Source organism: Oryx dammah, unplaced genomic scaffold (assembly GCF_014754425.2).
Source record: "Oryx dammah isolate SB20612 unplaced genomic scaffold, SCBI_Odam_1.1 HiC_scaffold_26, whole genome shotgun sequence".
NCBI classification, from domain to species: Eukaryota; Metazoa; Chordata; class Mammalia; order Artiodactyla; family Bovidae; genus Oryx; species Oryx dammah.
Genome location: NW_024070210.1, coordinates 76,553,605 through 76,576,608, shown reverse-complemented (window position 1 = coordinate 76,576,608; position 23,004 = coordinate 76,553,605). Strand labels below are relative to the sequence as shown.

The 23,004-nt window shown below is 40.1% G+C and overlaps 2 protein-coding genes across 4 annotated transcripts in view; one reads left to right on the top strand and one right to left on the bottom strand.

Moving 5' to 3' along the window:
- Nucleotides 1-814: 814 nt before the first annotated feature.
- Nucleotides 815-13,760, top strand: METTL3 (methyltransferase like 3). The gene is made up of 11 exons (XM_040227182.1): nucleotides 815-1,074; nucleotides 8,664-8,881; nucleotides 8,977-9,381; nucleotides 10,231-10,406; nucleotides 10,970-11,186; nucleotides 11,415-11,602; nucleotides 11,982-12,020; nucleotides 12,186-12,294; nucleotides 12,432-12,497; nucleotides 12,656-12,768; nucleotides 13,378-13,760. Exons 1-11 carry the CDS (start codon nucleotides 975-977, stop codon nucleotides 13,487-13,489), a joined length of 1,743 nt encoding a protein of 580 aa, XP_040083116.1. The 5' UTR covers nucleotides 815-974; the 3' UTR covers nucleotides 13,490-13,760.
- A 552-nt stretch (nucleotides 13,761-14,312) lies between these two features.
- The window catches only part of TOX4 (TOX high mobility group box family member 4), a 14,981-nt gene continuing 6,289 nt past the window's right edge, over nucleotides 14,313-23,004 (bottom strand). For 2 of the 3 annotated variants that reach the window (XM_040227179.1, XM_040227180.1), the window contains 7 exons: nucleotides 21,155-21,397; nucleotides 20,026-20,286; nucleotides 19,452-19,682; nucleotides 17,796-17,876; nucleotides 16,663-17,406; nucleotides 15,482-15,645; nucleotides 14,313-14,836 (listed from right to left, as the gene is read on the bottom strand). In XM_040227179.1, the coding sequence (XP_040083113.1) occupies nucleotides 14,776-14,836; nucleotides 15,482-15,645; nucleotides 16,663-17,406; nucleotides 17,796-17,876; nucleotides 19,452-19,682; nucleotides 20,026-20,286; nucleotides 21,155-21,397 (1,785 nt within the window). In that variant the 3' untranslated portion in view covers nucleotides 14,313-14,775. Of the gene's footprint in view, nucleotides 14,837-15,481; nucleotides 15,646-16,652; nucleotides 17,407-17,795; nucleotides 17,877-19,451; nucleotides 19,683-20,025; nucleotides 20,287-21,154; nucleotides 21,398-23,004 lie in introns of those variants that run through there. The other variant, XM_040227181.1, reaches the window with a different exon arrangement.

The window sequence follows — 23,004 nt, the reverse complement described above, 5'->3', positions numbered from 1 at the left end:
AACTCCTAACCACTGGACAGCCTGAGAGTTCCCTGAAGGCTCTACTTTAACGTATTACATATGATACTTGTAGATTTGGTATAATAGTGAGAATATGTATATGTAATCTCTTTATCCAAACAGTCCATGCTAAAGGATCAGTCCTGGGTGTTCATTGGAAGGACTGATGTTGACGCTGAAACTCCAATACTTTGGCCACCTGATGCAAAGAGCTGACTCATTGGAAAAGACCCTGATGCTGGGAAAGATTGAGGGCAGGAGGAGACGGGGACGACAGAGGATGAGATGGCTGGATGGCATCATCGACTCTATGGACAAGGGTTTGGGTGGACTCCGGGAGTTGGTGATGGACAGAGAGGCCTGGCGTGCTGCGGTTCATGGGGTCGCAAAGAGTCGGACGCGACTGAGCGACTGAACTGAATCTCTTCATAGTATCTCTGTTCCATCAGTCCTCTTCCCTCACAGCATACGTAGTGGTATATTTTTGTAAACAAGTGCACGGAAACATGAACTTACATCTTTAGGGGCAAAGGTATGTTAGTGTCAAACTGTCCAAAGGAATTAGTGATCCTTCATTTCAAAAACCGGGATTACACATGCTGCCCTAGAGCGCCGCCTTAACGCACTCGGACTCATTTCCTAATACTTAACATGGCCGCATGCGCGGCTATAAGCAACATGGCAGCTTTGCCAGACACCAACACGGCAACCACAGCCTCAAAGCACCCGGAAGCGCTAAAGAGCTCCTGTAAAAAACATATCCGCCATTCTGCCAGCACTTATGGTGGCTCTCATTTCAGCTTCAAAGGGAGAGAAAAGCCGGAAGTGACTTTCCCTCCATAGCTTCTGCTGGGATCTCTTTCCGGCTAGCCTTGGGGTGTCCGCGTGAGAGTTAGGCAATTTCTTGAAGCCAGAGCTGGGAAGCGCTAGTCCGCCGTGCCTAGTTGGAGACGTGGCCGGGCCACGAGACTGAAATGTCGGACACGTGGAGCTCTATCCAGGCCCACAAAAAGCAGCTGGACTCACTGCGGGAGAGGCTGCAGCGGAGGCGGAAGCAGGACTCGGGGCACTTGGGTGAGGCGCGGGGTTGTTGGGGCCGATGCTTAGCTAGAGAGGGCTGAAGGGAACCCTGGAGAAAAAAAGCTCCCGAGTTGGTGCGTTTCCTCAAACGTGTTTCTTTAACGCTTCATACATTGGTTCCGGTTCTCTTCCCCCTCAGCAGCACAGATGCTTCATCTTCCTGCAGGTAGTAGCGGCTTCTCAGCCTGGTCTCTGATTCCTCCAGTTCTCTTTCCCAGGTCGGAAGCTCCCTTCGCATCTCCGCGTCCCCCCATCTCGTTGACTTTTCTTAAGTCTACGGGAGCGTCCCGTTTGCTAGGCCTTTCAGCTCCTATCCCTTGAAGCAGCAAGTCCCTTTTTATGGTTAACTCCCCTAGCGCTTTGTTCTTCCCTTGGTTATAGCAATTGCTTTGTATTGCTCATTTCTTTGCGATTCTGGGCACCGTGAGAACAAGTACTAAGCCTTTATCTCCACAGTACCCAGTTCAGTGGTCCTCACAGAGTTGGCACTCAATGTTGCTAAATGAGTAGAGGAAATAGCATTGGTTTAGCCATTTACACACCGAGCAGGAATCTGAAAACATTTGTTTTGAAACTTTTTCTCCCCTCCTATTGACCCGTGTCACAGTTTTAAAACTTGAAGGAACCTCAAAAGATTTTCTACTCATACCACATCCCCTACACAAGCCCTGAATTATCTAAGGCAAATCAATTAAAGATCTGCAAGGATAATGAATACATACCACTCTTGTGGCAGCTTGCACTGTTTATCAGTATACTCGAGTCCATTTCTAAATCTTGTGTTGAAGTATATTAGGTCTATGCACTTGTATTCTGGCCCTTGAAACTAAAAGATGTCTTGCCAGGACTCTTACACCATAGTAAGTGGACATCTATCGAGTATCTACATGAGTCTAGTTAGACAAAAATTAGACTGTGTCCCTGCCCTCAAGGAGTTTAAAATTTAGTTGGGAATAAAGAAAAAGTCAGAAATAAACGATGATATATGTAAAATGCCAAATGAATTAATTCCACAATGAGCACAGTGAAGGTAGAACTAACAAGAGTCAGTCTAGTCAGTGAAGACATCATGGAAGAGTTGACACTTGGAATTTGGTCTCAGCAGCTATATAGGACTTAAATAACTAAAGAGATGGTAAGAGGGCAGAGCAAGTAGAGGAAGAAGTGCAAGTCATATTATCAAGGATTAATTAATAGAAATTCCGCTTCACTTTTCCATGGTATTAACCACACTTTGGTATTAACCAAACTTTGTGCTGTATGCAAATCCAACCACTAGAGTCTGGATACTTCATCAGGGTCCTTGCTGAGCATGTTTAATAATTTTGAAAGCAAGATCTATTCTCCCTTGAACATAAATATTCTTTTTGGGATATAAATATCTCTTGATTTGTACATGCACTTAATAAAATATGGGTAAGACTTTTAGTATAGCCAGTTGATATAGTTAAGATTCCTGTAAAATTGTTTTTGAGTTTGTGATTAAACATATATTACCTTCTAGCCCAGAGCTTTGACGGGCCTATTTGGTCTTCAGGGGGTAAGTAAAGATGAAACACACAAATTAAGTCAGCCAGCCTGTCACTGTTCTTCCATTCAGTTATTTTGGTTATTCCAAAGAATATGTTTCCTTAAGGGTTAGGATTCTTAGGAAAACATTGTGAAACACTCTCTTAACCAATTTGTCATGGAAAATATAACCAAAGGCTACATGAAAATTCATATCATTTAGTTCTTTTCTCACAGGAAATAAAAATGTTCTTACCACATCTATATTTTTATAGGGTTACCGAAATCTGATATTTAATTATTTACTGTTGAGCTCAATATTAAAAGACAAGGATATTTAAATAAACTAAAATGTATCCATGTCATTAATAAATGCAAAATATTATGAACAAAGAATCACTGGGAGACCTTTGTTAGCTTGGCATTTTTAAGGTATAACTTTAAAAAAAAATTGTGGCAAAAGAACACATACCATAAAATACCATCTAACCATTTAAAAATGTATAGTTGATAGTGTGATGTATATTCACATTATTGTGCAACCAGTCTCCAAAATTCTTTTGTCTTGCAAAACCAAAACTCACACTATTCTCCCTTCATCCCAGGCCCTGGCAACCACCATTCTACCTTGTTTCTGTGTTTGACGACTATAGTTACCTTGTGAAAATGGAATCATGAAGTATTTGACTGATTTCCTTTAGCACATCCTCAAGGTTCATCCACGTTGTAGCACGTGTCATAATTTCCTTCCTTTTTAAAGCTGAATAATATTCCATTGTATGTATATACCACATTTTCTTGATCCATTTATCCATTGGTGGATACTTGAGGGTTGCTTCCACATTTTGGCTATTGTGAATAATGCTGCTGTGAACATGGGTGTAACAGGTTATCGCTTCAAGATTCTGTTTTCAACTTTTTTGGACATATAACAGAAGTGGAATTGCTGGAGCATATGGTAATTCTGTTTTCAATTTGCTTGGGAACTGCCACACTGTTTTCCATAGAATAAAGTAGATTTCTGAAATGAAGATTATTACTTTCAATAAATGTTTATTTCATTAATTGAAACAAAATAAACTTGGTGCAGCTTCAGTTCAGTTCAGTTCAGTCACTCAGTCGTGTCTGACTCTTTGTGACCCCATGAATTGCAGCACAGCAGGCCTCCCTGTCCATCACCAACTCCCAGAGTTCACCCAAACTCATGTCCATCGAGTCGGTGATGCCATCCAGCCATCTCATCTTTGGTCGTCCCCTTCTCCTGCCCCTAATCCCTCCCAGCATCAGAGTCTTTTCCAATGAGTCAACTCTTCCCATGAGGTGGCCAAAGTATTGGAGTTTCAGCTTTAGCATCAGTCCTTCCAAAGAACACCCAGGACTGATCTCCTTTAGAATAGACTAGTTGGATCTCCTTGCAGTCCAAGGGACTCTCAAGAGTCTTCTCCAACACCACAGTTCAAAAGCATCAATTCTTCACAGTCCAGCTCTCACATCCATACATGGCGTAGCTTAGCACAGAGTGAATATGTGAACTGCTCAATGTATTTCATCAATGGAATTGAAGATGTGAATATGGATATTGACATATTTTAGAGGTCAGCAAGTTCACAGTCTGGCTACATTTTTATGTCTTCAAGCTAGTATTTTGTTTATCTTTAACTGAGCTCTTAAAACTCAAATATTCCTTTGCTGAGCCCAACACATGACATTTTTCATTAGATTAGAAGTGGAGAATCTGCATAGTTACCAGCATAATGGAAGTGCTCAATAAATGTACTGAATTAATAACGAATACTTTCTGAAGGAGTTGGAACTCAGGGATTCCTAATTATTTTCTGCCCATAACCCATTTTAAGAATGATAAATTGTTGGAGTCTTTCCCCCAGATTTGTGTATCTGTGCACAAATTTGTGTTTGACTTAAGGGAATTCAGAGTGGCTCAAGCCCATCTATAAACGACAGTTACATTAATCAGCTGTTAATTTTGTTCCAAATATTAAATGTGAGCCGCCTCCTCCAAGTAACCTTAAAAGAGATATTTTCAGCTCCATGTCCTGAATGTAATGAAAAGAATACTCCCACGAGGTGTTACTAACATAAGGAGTCATAATCAGAATCACAGAACTGTATTAAAACTTAAGTATTGGTCAGATTATCAAAAAGAAAAAAAAGTTTGTATCCAATTCTAGGGATTGAAAATATATGTTAAAGTGGTTCTTTATCATAGAGTCCTTGCTGTAAGAAAAGGTCAAAACATAGCTCAAAGAACGTATAAATTTAGTTACCAGAGAAAGCAAAAATTGTAAGAAGAAATGTTTATATTACAGTTTTTGTAGTATCAGTAGGTGAATTATAAAAAGTACATTTTCAACTTAATGACATTAACATCGGAACACAGTCAGTGCTTTTCCTCACTGAGATAATGTCTGCTAGGTGTTGAAAGTTTACATGAAAAAACGTGTAGTATATTTTAGAAATAGCAGGTAACATTTGCATGAAAAGTTTGATAAACTAATTGATAGAAAATGAACATCTAACCAGCATTAACATCTAACCAAATTTATACATTGTTATTTTAAGTATGATAATAGGAGATGTAATAATGTCAAGTAGATTCTTTGAACTGTTAGATTCTGGACTTCATTTAAAATAAATTCAATCAACAAAATGTTTATCATGGAAATAATGTGGTATTATTGCATATTTAAGCCAAGCATCTCAAGAACCATTGTGGCAAAAAGGAAAGTAATGTGACAGTGAATAAGTGTGTTCCTGAACAGAATTTGGGTTAGATTACATTAACAAGAATGAAACACTGATTGAAATGTTGAAATTATGGAAAATGCTACTATTTACTTTAATCAGTGACAACACTTACTTTCTTTTAAGTCAGAAGGGCAAGAAACAAGCAAAATACACCAATTTAAGAGGTAATAGGTCTCCAAAGTGAAGTGAAGTGAAGTCGCTCAGTTGTGTCCGACTCTTTGCGACCCCGTGGGCTGTAGCCTACCAGGCTCCTCCATCCATGGGATTCTCCAGGCAAGAATACTGGAGTGGGCTGCCATTTCCTTCTCCAGAGGATCTTCCTGACCCAGGGATCAAACCCAGGTCTCCCGCATTGCAGGCAGACACTTTAACCTCTGAGCCACCAGGGAAGCCTAATAGGTCTCCAGAGAAGACATGCAAATGACCAACAGGTGTTTGAAAACTTGTTCAACATCACTAATCATCAGGGGAATGCAAATCATAACCATAATAAGGTATCACCTCAAACTTGTTATTAAAAAAAAGAGAACGAGTGTTAGCAAGAAAAGGGAATCCTGATTCACCGATAGTGGGAATGTAAACTGGCATAGCCACTATGGAAAACAGTATGGATGTTCCTCAGTAAGTAAAAAAATAGAATTACCATATGATCCAGCAGTTTCACTTTTAGGAACTCAAAGGATTTGAAATAAGGATTTCAAGGAGATAGCTGCACATCCATGCTCATTGTAGCATTATTTATGTTCACATACAGCCAAGATATGGAAGCAACCTAAACATCCATTGATGGATAAATGGATAAAGAAAACATGAAATAAACATGCAATGGGATATTTTACAGCCAAAAGAAGGAGGAAATCCTGCCATTTGTGACAGCATGAGTGGATCTGGAGGACATTATGATAAGTGAACTAATTCAGATGCAAATACCATATGGTCTCACTTAGATTGTATTTGACATGTGGAATCTAAAATAGTCAAAGTCATAGAAGTAGAGTGGTGACTGCCAAGGCCTAGGGAAGCGGAAAAATAGAGAGGTGATAGTAAAAGGGTATAGAATCTCAGTTATGCAAGATAAATAAGTTCTGGAGATCTCTTATACAGTGTATAGTGCCTATGGTTAACAGTACTGTGTTGTATACTTAACATTTTCTAAGGGGGTAGATCCTGTGTTAAGTGACCACTTAACTGGTAATAAAGGCAGCAGAAAGAAACTTTTGGGGAATGATAGATATGGTTATGGCCTTGGTGGTGGTGATTTAATGAGTGTATACTGTCTCCAAACTCACTGAGTTGAATCTGTTAAATATATACAACTTTTTACATGCTAATCCTAATTAAGTGGTTAAAAAAAGACATAATAGAGATTGTCTATAGGGTGCTTAGGTCTTTATTAACGAAATAAAACTCATACTAATGGCAAAAGAATATTAATAGGTGCCTGGCAAATAACGTTTAAATATAAAGGGGGGATATAGATAATTTATATAGTTTATCTAAAATATTAAAAGTTTCAAAACTGCACAGCTCTATTATCAAATTATTTATTTGGCTGTGCTGCCGGGTCTTAGTTATGGCACTTGATATTTTCTGTCTTCCATGCGGCATGTTGCAATACGTGGGATCTTTAGTTGTGGCATGCAAACTCTTAGTTGCAGCATGTGGGATATAATTCCCTGACCAAGGATGGAACCCAGGCCCCCTGCATTGTTAGCATGGAGTCTTAGCTGCTGGAGCACCATGGAAGTCCCTCAAACTCTTTAATACCTTATATAATTTGCTCCCTTTAGCATACGTCATGAGTTAAAATGGTCAGTACATAATGTATAAAACTGTGCATGTAATGCCTGAAATCCTAATTTTAAAACACTTTGTATTTTTTCTGCTATAATACTAAGGTTCATCATTAATTGTGCTAGGTTAGGTTACTTAATGAAAGAAATTTTTGGTTTCTTCTAAAGAAATTTTAAATTTGACTGATCTTTTTAAAAGCTCAGAGTTTGAAACTAGTGTAAATTATAATCGGGGTATTTTTAGCTTAGATTTATTAGAATCTCTCAGTTGCAAGGGACTAGTTACCAGTTCAATCCTATTCAGTGTAATAATTGTGCCTGTAGTCTTCCAAATAAGCTAAATAGTAATTGTCGCTTAAATTTCTTATGTTATCTTTAGCTTAGATTGCTTACTTTCAGACTTGCCCATCCAGACCTTCAAAGTGCTTCCATGATTTCTATGTGTACAATACCTCCTTGCCAAAACCAAAACAAGGAACTTGTTCTAGTCTGAGATTCAGCACAACATAAAAGAATCATCAGTGAGCAAGGTGAAAAAAATTCTGTTATTTAACGTTTTCAGCTAGTATGAAATTGTGGAGTCTCTTTTCCACATAGGGTATAACTTATTTTCCTAAAATGTAACTGTTTTGGTAAGGTGTTTGGCATAGTTTGACTCCATTTTCCTTGGAATTCTGAGCTAAATTTTTTGAAGTCAGTTCTATTAGAGTGGAAATTTCTTTTTTTTTTTTTTGGAAATTTCTAAGTAACCAACATATCTCTAAATGTAAACTAGTGGCCACTTAGATAGTATTTAGCAGAATTCCAGTATAGATCCTGAATGTTTAATATTTCACTTGTATTTTAAATAAATAATCACAGATATTAGGCTTTCCCAAAGGTAATATTTTGTCCTAATTTGAGTTTCTTAAATCTTATTAAGGTTATGATGGCTATCCAGCTTGTGAAGTACTAGAGTAGGTTATAAGAATATAGTCAGGAACTATCATTGGTGACCAGGGCTTGAGCAGTTCTAAAAATTTTTGTGTTTGAGTTATAACCCCCAACACTGTCATTTTTTATACTCTCTGATGTCCAGCGGCCTTAATTCATTAAAACTCAAACTCAGTTCTTTAAAAAGATCTCATCACAGTTAGGTTGGTGAAAATATTCTTGGCTTATAAATTCAGGTTGATTATATCAGTTGTCATTTAGCGTGACTGAAGGGAGGTGGTATGGACATTTAAATCTACCAACATGCTAATTTATTTCCTTTGAAGCAGAGCAAGGAATGAAATTAGGAAATACTTCTCACCCAACATAGAAAGGGTAAGCAGATCCCAGAAAATTTATCTTGGCAAAGCAGTGAATGCTTGAGTGTGATTTAATAAAGGGTATTTAGTGCTAAATCTGGTCAGAGAATTTTCTGCATGAAATGAAAGGACTCTGTTGTAAATGCTGGAAATCTTAACTCCTGAGGAATGTGTAGATTGACAGTGGTTGCCTTTTTTCATTTTCACATCTCTTCATTCCTAGATCTTCGGAATCCAGAAGCAGCACTGTCTCCAACCTTCCGTAGCGACAGCCCAGTACCTGCTGCACCCACTTCTGGTGGCCCCAAGCCCAGTACAGCTTCAGCAGTTCCTGAACTAGCTACAGACCCTGAATTAGAGAAGAAGTTGCTACACCACCTCTCTGATCTGTCACTAACACTGCCCACTGATGCTGTGTCTATCCGTCTTGCCATCTCCACGGTAATGAATGATAAGACAAGGTTGGGAACTGCCACTGTTTTTCATCAGTTCGTGGTCAGGGTCTTAACACTTTCCCTCCTGCCTTCCTTCCTTAGCCAGATGCCCCTGCCACTCAGGATGGGGTAGAAAGCCTCCTACAGAAGTTTGCGGCTCAGGAGTTGATCGAAGTAAAGCGAAGTCTCCTACAAGATGATGCACATCCCACTCTTGTGACCTATGCTGATCATTCCAAGCTCTCCGCCATGATGGGTGCTGTGGCAGAAAAGAAGGGCCCTGGGGAGGTAGCAGGGACTCTTGCAGGGCAGAAGCGGCGTGCAGAGCAGGACTCCACCACAGCAGCTGCCTTTACTAGCTCTTTGGCCTCTGGTCTGGCCTCTTCCGCATCAGAAGTAGCCAAAGAGCCAACCAAGAAATCAAGAAAACATGCTGCCTCAGATGTTGATCTGGAGATAGAGAGCCTTCTTAACCAACAATCTACTAAGGAACAACAGAGCAAGAAGGTAGGGGTAAATAGAAGTGATTTCACTCATACTTTGAATTTTAGCATTGGTTGAGAATTTACCCCTAGGGGCAAAGAGCAGTTCTTAGAATTGAGGGTTTAGAGCCGGGGTTCTCAATTAAGGATGATATCACCCTCCCTCCTAACGCCCAGGGGATGTTTTGCAAAGTCTGGAGACGTTTTTGGTTATCACAACACAGGAGTGCTACAGTCACCTATTGGGTAGAGAAGCAAGAGATGCTGCACAGCATCCTACAATCTTAGTAGGATAACCCACAAAGAATTATCTGGCCAAAAACATCATCAGTGCACCAAATGCTGAGAACTCTGATTTAGAAAACCTTTTTCACTGGTTCTGTGTGGAAGAATATTTTGGACCCACATGAATTAGCTGTATAAATTTGAACAGTTAACTTCTCTTGATGCTTAGTCTTCTCATTTGTGAGACTAACTAGAGTACCGCCTCCCACCTGTCCCCACCACCCATCCACCATGTAGAATTGTTGCCTAGGCTCTGAACCAAACAGTAAAGTGCTTATCAGCACTGTGTCTTGCTTCAGTACGTATTAAATATAAGTGGTTTTGGTTGGAAAGAATGCTTTCCTGGGGAGGGGAGTTTAGCTTAATGCTTAGCAGCAGGAACTGGTCTGCATATATTTTAATTTCATCCCAAGTGCAGATTTGTGAGAAAGGACTAAATCCATGAAAAATCTCTTCTGGGTTTTCTCACATTAATGTAGTTTATTGACCCCTCATAGGACACTGATGTCAAGTAGAATTTGCAGAGGTGGTTTAAGGGCTAATTTTATCTACAAACCCTTTCCAGACAAAGGTTTCTTCTATTACCCAGGTTAGTCAGGAGATCCTAGAGTTACTAAATACTACAACAGCCAAGGAACAATCCATTGTTGAAAAGTTCCGCTCACGAGGTCGGGCTCAAGTTCAAGAGTTCTGTGACTATGGAACCAAGGAGGAGTGTATGAAAGCCAGTGATGCTGACCGGCCCTGTCGAAAGCTGCACTTCAGGTCTTTTGAGGGGAAGAGGGTTGGTTGGGTCTCCTAGAAGCAGTCATTTTTTAAGCACGGTCCTTCCACTCATTGGGTTTGTCTTTAATGCTGTCATTAAGTGCTTTTAATATGGTTTGTCTAAGACTTCGAGATTCTGAAGGTACACTTTCAGAAGTAGTGTTCTATGGGAGGGAATACAGGCTGCATTCTCCAAAAGATATGAGATTAAAAAAAAAAAATTGCTCTTTTCTTGCAGTAGCAGGATATCTCTGTCTTTGATCCCCAGTGAAAGTTAAAGTTCTCTAGAAGGACAGTCTTAGGAGACACAAGAACCTGGCCTCTTAGGTCAGAGCTTTATTCCTGTCATAAGGAAGTTAAGTTTTTGCTCAGAGAGGAATTAAAAAACATTTCTTTATTGTAAATTACAGATTTTAATATCACCTGCTTTCCTTATCTGAAAACTCTTAGAGGAAGCTCTGATGATAGTGAAAGACTGCAAATTTTGCAACAATTTTTTTTGCAACTGGGGGATCTAACTGGAATACCATGTTGATTCCCACTGTCCCTTACTATTTCCCCAGACGGATCATCAATAAACACACTGATGAGTCATTAGGAGACTGCTCTTTCCTAAACACATGTTTCCACATGGATACCTGCAAATATGTTCACTATGAAATTGATGCTTGCATGGATTCTGAGGCTCCTGGAAGCAAAGATCATACACCAAGCCAAGAGCTTGCCCTTACACAGAGCGTTGGAGGTGACTCCAATGCAGATCGACTCTTCCCACCTCAGGTACCTGTCTGCTCAGAAAACTTAACCTCAACTTAAGGACCTTTATCTCAGTAGAGCAGCCATACATGTAGGAAAGCAAGGCATAATTAGCAATCTCCCTTGCTGATTGGGAATGGAGCGGGATATATAGCATATGAGGGAACAGGAAAATCCAATGGAAAAAGAGGGACTGGGGCCATGAATCGGAGAGTGAAGGAAGGGAAGATGACCAAATACCACCTCATGCAGTGGATCTGTTGTGATATCCGCTACCTGGACGTCAGTATCTTGGGCAAGTTTGCAGTTGTGATGGCTGACCCACCCTGGGATATTCACATGGAGCTGCCCTATGGGACCCTGACAGATGATGAGATGCGCAGGCTCAACATACCAGTACTGCAGGATGATGGCTTTCTCTTCCTCTGGGTCACAGGCAGGTAATGCAGTTCAAAGATATGTAGGTATGGGCAGATATAGTACAGAGTGAGTACTGGGTGGGGATAAAATCTTGGGTTTTTCTAGCTCTATTAAACTTATAACTCAGTCAGCCTTTCTTACCTACTGAGATCTGATGCCTGTTTATAACACAAATGATACCATGAATTCTGTTTAACTCTACATTTGTTTCTTGTGAAAGGTAAGACCATTGAGAATAGATTCTGTGTTTTGCCTTTTCATTCTTAGATCCATCCTCTTGCCCCAATGGTGTCTTGCATGTAAATGTTCACTGAATGTCTATTGAAAACAACACATATATCTTGAAGGGAGAAAAAATACTGGCATGGAAGTAGCTGTTTAACCCTTATTTCTTTCCAGGGCCATGGAGTTGGGCAGAGAATGTCTGAACCTCTGGGGGTAAGTAGCAATCACTGTTGTTTTCTTCTGAGGGAAATATGTAGTTGATAGGGTTTCCTTCTTCCAGAGTATACTGTGATTTCTTGCCTCTGTAGAGTAGATGGTATCATCCTTAAACTGTGAAAGCCTGATTAAAGTTCTGATTCTTTTTCTTATATCCCACAGTTATGAACGGGTAGATGAAATTATCTGGGTGAAGACAAATCAACTGCAGCGCATCATTCGAACAGGCCGCACAGGTCACTGGTTGAACCATGGGAAGGAACACTGCTTGGTGAGCAGCAGTGGGGCCCAATACATTAGATGGAGCAAAAATAGGAATTGTTTGATTTCTTATTGAGAAACAGTTCAAATACTGGAGTTTCATAAAACTTTCATAAATTTTTCATCATTCTGTTCTCTGGTGAGCAGGTTGGAGTCAAAGGAAATCCCCAAGGCTTCAACCAGGGTCTGGATTGTGATGTGATCGTAGCTGAGGTACGTGCTTTCCCCAGGCATCCAAAGAGCCACATTTTAAATCAGCTATTCTATATTCTTATCCCAGGTTTTCTCATTGGGATCATAAACATAAGTGGAAAGGGCTAGAATTGTGATCTTGGGTAACTTTAAAAGTAGCTAGAGCTTTTGTTTCCTAGGTTCGTTCCACTAGTCATAAACCAGATGAAATCTATGGCATGATTGAAAGACTGTCTCCTGGCACTCGCAAGATTGAGTTATTTGGACGACCACACAATGTGCAACCCAACTGGTAAGGAGACCAGAGAACATGCTAGCCCCCAAGGGCACAACTGCTTATGGTCAAATATATACGTTAGTAGAGCGTCACCTCACTTCCACTAGTCTGTAAATGGGCTTCAGAGGATTCTTAAGCGACCAACATTCACTGGAAAACCAACAGGTTTTTAAGATTTAAACACTGCTCTTAAGGTCTCCACCCCTAAAGCTCTTCATTATTCTACTGGATGTACTGAATCTGCCCCCTGGTGGTTACTGAGAACCTATTTAATCTGTCAACAATTTTAGTCTTTCATCCTGTAGGTAGAGCTTTAAAAGACATGCTGCTAGCATGTCACTCATCCAGAGTAGTCACTGGCAGCACAACTTTTTGATGTAGGCCTGGATAGCTGTAAGTTATTAACCCTTAATTAGTACAGATCCAGCCTCTTTTAACATCGGAATCTGCCCAATTTCTTACCAGCCTTAGTACCATGTACTATCTTTATAAAAGAATTGGCACAGATATTCAGATGCCTATTGAGATGATAGGCAGACTTAATGAAAAGAACACATCTTTTAACAGTATTAAGCCTTTAAATTCCAGGATTTGTGGCTTGCCCCGTCTTTCCCCTTGCCTCAGGATCACCCTTGGAAACCAACTGGATGGGATCCACCTACTAGACCCAGATGTGGTTGCCCGGTTCAAGCAAAGATATCCAGATGGTATCATCTCTAAACCTAAGAATCTATAGAAGTACTTCTGAACCTAAGCATCCATAGCCATGGCTCTACAGGCTGTACCTGAAGAGTAATATTTGTATAATAGCTTTTTTTCCCCCTTATTTAAATAAAAGTTTGTATTGTAGTTGGGATTTCGAGGTCATGTTCTGGCTCTGCCACTTAAGAGTGTGTGATCTTGTGTAACTCAACTTAGTATGATTGCTTATAAATGTAAACTGGGAATGTTAGGTAACTGGGAAATGTTACCTGCCCTATTGGGTTGCTATAAAGCTTCAAACTAAATGAATGTGTGGAAAGCATTAAAATGTTGATTTGATCAGCAGTTAAGTATTATAAACATGATAAGAAAGGGTTCTCTGGGACATTTCTCAAGGTAAGATCTGAGTATCACTTAAGATTATCATCACTAGAGCTGTCACGTTTTAAATAGTTGCTTATTCTGTTACAACTGTGACTTTGTTAGTTTTTCATTCATTTAATTCCAAGAAAAATGAAATAAGCACATCTTACATTAAATAAGTACCTAGGGTATGCAGAGAATTAGCCTATATAAGTGAAAACACTTCGGGCCTATTTTTTAAAAGATATTTCATCAAACACAAGTGAACACACTTTCTTTAAACTTTGGTGAAACCTCTTATATTAAGGATTTCGAGTTCTCCCTTTTACACTCAAACTGTGATACAATCAGAAAGTTGAGTACAGAAATATAATTGCAGAGAAATAAGAAGCTCCTAGGTGATGTTATTTTCTCTACAGTCCAGTGTGCTTATTATTACTGTGTTGAAAACCTTTGTTCTCAAACTAATAATGAATGTACAGATGTGATAGTAATAGTTCTCTAAGAGGTAACCTTTAATGCAACCTTTTAGCCCCTTTAGAAGGGATGCACACAGTGATGTTTTTTTCCTAGACTCAAAGCTGAGTACTCTATCATTTTAATAATCTTTTAGGTAAATCCTACGACAATTATACCAACAAGTTTCCTCAAACAATCCCCCACCTATCCGTCACCCCTATGTTCTACTTGTTTATATTCCCTTCACCCTTTCCTGTTACTATCACTGATATCTCTGCTTGTACTTGAAAGTAAAAAGCAATTCCAGATTGCAGCAAACCCAGTGGCCCTGCTCCGTAGCTCCTGTAGAAGAGCAACAGAGGGGAGAAAGGTGAAAGACATAAAGGATCATCATGGGCTGAGATCAGGCACTACCAGGAGCCTCACTTGTCTTTTTAAAATAGGCTCGGTGGACATGTTCCCATCAGTAAGTCTTCACTGGCTTGGAGAACCGATGTACTATTTCACAAACACCACTGTGTTTGAGTTTCTAGAGGCTACCCAGGCCAAGAAGACATCCCTAAGAAAGAAAAAGATACACACAGACTTAGAATTACAGCCTAGGTATGTTTTTTTAAAACTCAGTCTTAAACAAATAGGTTGATAGATATCACCTAAATAGGAATATAAGGGCAACAGGCCTAGAAGTCAGAAGTATAGGCAATCCTAATTTAAAGGATTTCAGATAGGAAATACCAATGCCTTATTTCATGAATGTAGGTCAGTCTCAGGAAAACTGGGGAAATGGGCAGAATCTTCAGAACTTCTTCCCTTTGCCCCATAGTTAGCATTTTATTGTGCTACTTACCACCTATCCATCCTCAAATTCTAATGCATTACCTAAGTGGTCTGGTTTGCACTAAGGAGATAAAGTATACTAATATTCACAGGCACCAACAGCTTGATGTGTCATAGTTTCAAAATGAACACGTAGAGCTAACATGGTAACTGAAAAGTGTGAACTGCTAATTATGTCATCTTTGTCTATATGGCAAATGTAAGCTCTTTTTAAGGAGGGAAACTTTTCTAGTATCTTCTGTAATCAGACATACATAGCAACCTATTCTACCTAAGGTAAGGTGACACTGATTATATGCTCAGATACCATGTTATTCCAAGTTAATTTAGCCATACATTAATTACAAGAAGGGAACTGTAAGCTCACCTGCAGTGCTTCACCACGCACTCATTGCTGCAGTACTCATTGTCCCAGTCCTTACTCACAACGGGAGGGTTTTCACAGCCGGACCTCACACATCGAGGCTGGGGTGAAAGTGTCACAGGAGACCCAGTCACCAATTCAACATCCATTTGAGAAGGAGACTCAACCTATGAGAGGAAGAGAGCATCAAGATGGACTAGATTGCTACCTAGCCAGCCAGCCAGCTGGTCAGATTAACTCTGTGATCCAGTAGAGCAACACATGTTACAGTCCCTCACAGGTAGGGGTAAAGTTCCAAAGAAAGGTGAATTCTTGGTCTCACTCCAAGTCCAGCTTTAGAATTTTGTCATCCAGACTGACATGATGCTTCCCATCAGGGGAATGCTGGTCATAATGGTAGTGTTTAATCTTAACCTATCACTAACTTTATTCTATACTTGAATAATATTCCTCTGAAAATATCAATTCAAAAGTAGAATGTGAGTAGAGGTTGGGTCACTATGATCAGAGGGACTAAGAGAAGATAAACTTTCAAGATCCATAGTTCCTGATTTTGCAGGGTGGGTTTTTTTTTTTTCCAAAATAATTGTTTCTCATGTTGATGTATGGCAGAAACCAACACAGTATTGTAAAGCAGTTCTCCAATTAAAAAAAATATGGCCCACATTAAAAAAACATTGTTTCATTAGTTACGAAGCTAACATCACAAATACACCAAATTTCAAGTTAAAACTAGGGTAAATTGGCATCTGTCTCTTTGGAAAGACTCATCGATACAACAAACTAACTGAATTTTTCTACCTATATCCCCTACCCATCCCTTTACTTAAAACATAAGCCAAGCAGTCAAGGTTTGGGAGAAGTGGAAGAATTTGTCTCTAAAGCTTTGGATCCTGGGGTAGACACTTGAAAAGTAACTATGCTTAGGCTGTATCTTTACTTGAACTACAGTATTACTTCTGCTGAGTTAAGGAGTAATCTAGGGCAGGAGGCCCTCTTCATGTTTCTTCTCAAGAACACTACAGAGTATCTTGGGTGGGATGATTCAGTTGTAAGCAAATGTCCTTTATAGGATATTCTGTATCCTCGTCAGGCATTAAATGCTGCTAGCAACTCCTGCTTTTATTGTATCAACCAAAATGCTTTCACTGGTCTAGAGCAAATACCTGAAAACAGAGTCTCACCTCAGACACTACATCTGTGATCATTTCACAGATTGTCTCAGGAGTGGTCTCCTCCACTGTGTGGGTCTCAGGGCTGTTGTTCACAGGCTGCTCTGGACTACTTTCTACAGGTGGTGGAACTAAGGTAGTCTGCATTTTCAGAGCGGGTGGAGGCACAATCTTGACTTGCAGTGGAGGTGGCTGTTGCTGTAGGTTGATTCGAAATTTCTGAGGTGGAGGCTGTTGCATGGCCTGGAGTGGGGGAGGCTGTTGGAGAATGGTTACTTGCTGCTGAGTTGGGGGTTGAGGCATCTGCTGTAGTGGAGGGGGCTGTAGTCGTGGTGGAGGTAGTTGCATAGAAGCTGCTGCTGCTGCTGCTGCCTGCAACACCGATCGAGTGACAATCTGGGCTTGTTGACTGGGCTGGATAGTAGCTGTACTGGTTTGGCCAAGTTGGAGACCCCGAGAGGTCACCACTGTGGCTGGGATAACAGTAACCATCCCGCCTTGAGACATAGTAATAGAAGAGGGCAACATCTGTTTGGTAATAATCAACTTGGTAATATTGGGCTGACCTCCAGCCCCAGAAGATGCCTGGTTTGCCACATAGGATGAAAGAGTGGAATTGACAACAATGGAAGGAGACAGGGCAGGGGGCTCTGTTGAGGCTGGTGCTGGAGATGCTGGGTCAGCAGCAGCCACAGGAGGTGGAGAAGGAGTCTGTGATGGTGGCGCTGGGTCCATGTCCACAGTTTCCACAGTGGCCTAAAAGAAGATGAGAAAAAAAAATCAGGAGATTTATCCTCTTCCCCAGGGTATGTTCACCCTAATCACCTTCCAAGAAAAAAATACAGATGGGGGTGGGGGTCAGGGGGTAGACATGGTGGGTAAAGAAAGAAAGAAAAATGGGCAGCCATGTGTGCTACTTGGCTAAAGTAAATACTGAGAATATCAAACTCAGAAAGACAGACTGTTCAGAGAGTATTATGATGGAAACAGATGGGAAACTTGCTATATACTTTTAAGCTTTAATACTACGTAGTATTAATAGATTCCACAGATTTTTGTTGTGGTATTTACCTCTTATAAATGCTAATAAGCAGCTCAAAAACCTGTTTATTGGTTTAAATATACATCTATCCCAGTCCTCTTACCTGACACTCTTGATTGTCTTTATAAGCAGCCAGAGCCTTCAGATACTCTTTTTTGGCAGCTTCAGTTTTCCTCTTATATACCTGCATGAAAGAGGTTGCTTAAAAAGTCCACATACTCATAGAAAAGACTAATAATCCTATATTATTCATCAATGAAAGGCAATTCATCTTAGTGTGAATATTGACAACCCTTCTTAGGTGAGTACACTTCTGAAAACTAGTACTCAAGACAGCCTCCATGGCAGACTTGTATATGAAAGCCAGCCAATCAAGAGTAGGCTTGCAGAATAACTACACTTCTAAAGCTAATAGCAACCACTGTCCACACTTCTGTAACCAGCACAAATCCTGACCCCCTAACTACATGATAAATCAGTAGTCTGCTTAGTCTTGGATCATGTCTACCCAGTCAGTATACTCCGTCTTAAGGAATGTGGTAAACTGTAATGATGGCCAGAATTCTTCCTGTTCTGTGTACCTAGTCTTCCATTAACAAATGAAACCTATTTCCCCTTCCTTTGAATTTGGGCTAGCTCTGTGAGTTGCTTTAACCATTAGAATGTGGCTGAATTAAGAATTCAGGGGCACCTGTTTTTGTTCTCTTGGAACACTGCTCTAAGCCTGCCAGTGTAAAGAAGTCAGTCTAGCCTATTTGGAGGATGAGAGACCATGCGAAAGAGAACCAAGGCGTTTAAGCCAACAGGTAGCACCAACTGCCAGAGATGGTAGCAAGGTCATCTTGAGCAGCCATATTAGGCTGCTGTTTGTGAGTACAACTGCAGGAATAAACCCAGGTAAGAACACCAGGAAAACCACCTAACCAATTTACAGAATCATAATAAGTAATAAATTACTTCTGTCTTAAGCTACTAAATTTGTGGTGGTTTACTGAGCAACACATAACTGATATAAATTATCTGTAATATATTCAGTTTTTGTTTTAATGATTAAGTAGCAGACTTACTTTGATATAACACCTGTTGAGTCTAGGGTAATGATAATTACATTCATCTTTCATTTCAATTGTATATTTATGTAGTAACACAATTTTCATCTGTTTAATTCAGGTTAAATTTAGGGAGGTTAACTATAGTTCTCAAGTTTATATGAGGCCAATGAAAAACTCCAAACTTGGCTGTGGATTCAGTGTTTTTTATAATAATTTTTAGTTTGGATTTAGGGTACGGCTGCAATTTTTAAGGCTGCTGCTAAGTCACTTCAGTCGTGTCTGACTCTGTGCGACCCCATAGACAGCAGCCCACCAGGCTCCCCCGTCCCTTGGATTCTCCAGGCAAGAACACTGGAGTGGGTTGCCATTTCCTTCTCCAATGCATGAAAGTGAAAAGTGAAAATGAAGTTTTAAGACAGATGATCTTGAATCCCATTAGCAAAGAGTTGGTATTAAATAACATCTGAGAAAGTTAAAGCGTAGGTTTAATCCCCTTGCCTTTTTTCTTTTAAACCGATTTTTAAAAAGTTATTTTGCTGCACCAGGTCTTAGTAGCGGCATGTGGGGCCTAGTTCCCTGACCAGGGATTGAACCTGGGTCCACTGCATCTGAAGCGTGGAGTCTTAGCCACTGGACCAGCATGGAAGTCCCTATCCCCCTTATTCTTAAGAACTTATCTATAACATTATTCCTCATTATTTGCTCACCTGTTTTTGCTCTTCTCCAAGACTGTCCCACATAGAAGCAACAATTTTTGAAACCTCTCCAAAAGTGGCATTGGGATTCTGTCCCTTGATGGCAGCCTGTGTGTCACGAAAGAATAAAGCATATGCTGAAACTGGTTTTTGAGGTTCATTAGGATCTTTCTTTTTTCTCTTCTTTGGAGCCTTCTGCTTTTTCCCTGCTTCCACTACAACTGTCTTCTGGCTGGGAGGTTGCTGTGAGGAGAAAAGAGACAGAATTACGAGGGAAGTATCACATCTGGAAAACTGACAGAAAAGGACTTTTAGATGGGGTAAACTAGTCATATGAATGGAATTTTCAGAAATGCTAAATAAAAATAGAGGCAAGAGGATTAAGGCTTTAGTAAAGTATGTGAAGACTGATAAGTATGGGGGTTGGAAAAAGCATTATAAACTGTAATAGAGGCAGGACCCCATAACCAGAAAAGAGCAGAGAAGATGGCAGGGCAGTAGGAGAGAAAACTTAGTAGGATCTATATGTCAAGGGTTTTATCCCAGTGTAACATGGCAGATTTGATTTTGGCAGAGAATGCCTTACCCTCCGGAATTCTTCAACACCATCCTCATGAAGTGAACCTGTAGGTGAAGGGGTGGTTGAAAGACGATCCTCAGGTGACTGGGCAGGTGGCAGGATGGTGCCACCCCCTAAGCTCAGACCAAGTTGAGAACTCAGTTCTGACTGATCAATGGTGGTCAACTGGCTATGCCCCATCAAGCCAGATGTCATGTCTGTCATTGGTACATCAATTGTAACCGGTGGGTTGGCACTATACTGAGTTCCTATAGAATGATCCAAGTCCTGAGAGAAGCAGAAGGACAAATTAAACAGTAGATAAAAAAAACACCACCTTTCCCTTCCCTGCACCTGAATTCAGGACAGTTTATAAACCCTCTGCTTACCCAGAATGCATCATCATTTAAACTAACCTCAAATAATTTATCTACATATAAAACATACTAAGCTTTTTAATAAGTAGAGAAATTACAGGTTGTGTATTAAGTCACTTATTTGTACTTAAAGGCCTATTCCAAAATAACTAAAAACAGCCAAAGAAGCCTTTTTTGGGCAAGTTCAGAGCAAGTAAATCATTCAGTAATCTGGAGATAGTGATGACACACAGGGGAAAGAAAAACTTTCTAAATAATGGCTGGGTACAATGGCTGGGTGAAGTTCAATGCACAGGCAAATCAGAGTAAAGCCAATGTTAGAAGAGCTGTCTGGCATCAAGTGTAGTGTGTGTCGATGTGCTGATGAGATGTGCTAGAAGCCCAATACAGGGAAACACATATTAATCCACTTAATCCACTCATGGTTCAGACAGGTTTTGAATACACCCCTCAACATACCAGCAATCACACTCATTTGAACCGTAGAATGTGAAAGCCATAATGTAATAGGGAAAAAACTTTTCTTTCAAAAATCCAATAAATAATTTTCATTTCAGGGTTAACAATGGACATTTTACAATTTTAAACATGTTTCCAAAAAAATTGATTCAAATGATAAATCTCACTTATTCAAGGGAAGTGAGGTCTTTATTAGCCTTTAGTCAGAAGAATGAAAAGTAATACCCAAGGGAATTAAGTAGGGCATACAGAGTCACTTGTATCTCCCCTAACACCATGCCCATGAGGTTGGGTAAGCCTGATAATGTCTTGCCCCTTACCATGGTCAAGCCCCCACTCAGGAGCCCCCCGCCCTGCTCCATCAAGCCATGGGTCATGCCCACAGGCATGTCCAACGTCTGGACTCCATACTGGGCTGAAAAGCTGCCATCCTGAGAGGAGGAAGGGTCTGCCAGGTCATCAAAGTGGCCAACCACATCCGAGACAGCCAATGAGGGATCAGAATCCAAGGAGATAGGTGGGATTTCAAATTCCTCATCACCCAGGCTTGGTGTGTGGAACGTCTGTAGGGAGGGAAAAAAGGAAAAAGATTTAGTGGAAAGAGGAGGAGTTGCATACTGCTAAGCGAAGAACGTGCCTGAGTACGAGACATTCTTAGTGTACTTCTTTTCAGCCTGGAGCCCATTTTTGTTATCAATATCTTAGGACTTATTTAATTTTAAAAATAAGTCTCTTCTTCCTCATATCTTTGGCCATATGTCATGTACAAAGCTGCCAGTATCAAAATCACAGTTTTCAATTCACTTCTCTCTTTTCTACCTTTATCATCTTGGTTGTCCTAAACTATTTTGCCTGTTGGTCTAATGAATGATTTTTTCAGCACCATTAATAAGGACTCAACCTTTATAACCTGTTTTATTATGATGCTTAAAATCTGTCTGAAGATTCTAGGATACAGCAATTATTTCATAATTACTACACCTGAACTGTTAGACCACAGAAATTCACTGTCAACCAGACAATTAGACTTTGTTGTTTTAGGGTCCTCTGAAGCAGATCCTAAAAGGAACTGTCATGGGGACCTTATGCACTTCTAAAATATATGCACTTGAGAGTTTCCTACCTCTTTTCCGTTTTAGAAATCATGATTTGTACAAAATTCCCATATGTACAGGATTTTCAGAAAACCCAACAATGCCAACCAAAATAAGGATAACGGTGAGGAGAAAAACCTTCATAAGAGATATAGCCAGAGGGCAAACTGGTTCTCTAAGAGTTCCCGAACACATTCCTGTCTTGCTCTGAACGAGCCTTTCTGCAAAAGAGGAAGAAAAAGATTACTCCAGCTGGAAGACCCAATCACTTCCTCTGAATCCAACTACAATAATAATATAGTCTTTCTACTCAGTGGTAAAGAAACTGCCTGCTAATGCAAGAGACGCAGGAGACTCAGGTTCGATTTTTGGGTTGGGAAGATCCCCCAGAGAAGGAAATGGCAACTCACTCCAGTGTTCTTGCCTGGGAAGTCCCAGGCAGCGGAGCCTGGCGGGCTACAGTCCATGGGTCACAAGTAGTCAGAACTAAGTGAGTGTGCAGGCATGCACTCTGAATGAGGCCACCATTCACGAAGGTAACAGATCAATGTCTCATTTAAAATACATTAAATGCTATGGTTTCTTTTGACTCTAAAAAACTAAAAATGGCAACATCTGCAGCAACAGAGCATTAATAACAGCAGCAATAGAGCATTAAAAGCAAGAGACTTTTGTGTCACAGAGATCTGGGTTCAAGTACCTTCTCTGCCACTTACTATATGACCTCAAATGGGTTTTCCTCATTTATAAAATCAGACTTGTAATCTCCTTATATGGTTATTAGGAGAACTAATGGGATTTACTACAGAAAGGTTTGTCACATGGCCCTGATATATATATAATTACTTAGTGATAACATTAATATCCTAATTGTTAGCTTGACACCTACCCCAACCAATTATCACAGATTGTTGGAATTTTAGAAACTTTAAATTTTATCAACCTGTCATATGGCACAATAAATATTAACTGATTCAGATGAAATTCAGTAGATACCCACAGGTATTTTTTTTTCTTTTCCATAATCAAGTAACGTATCTCAAGCAGGAGTTTAAAAAGGCAGATGAACCAGAGAT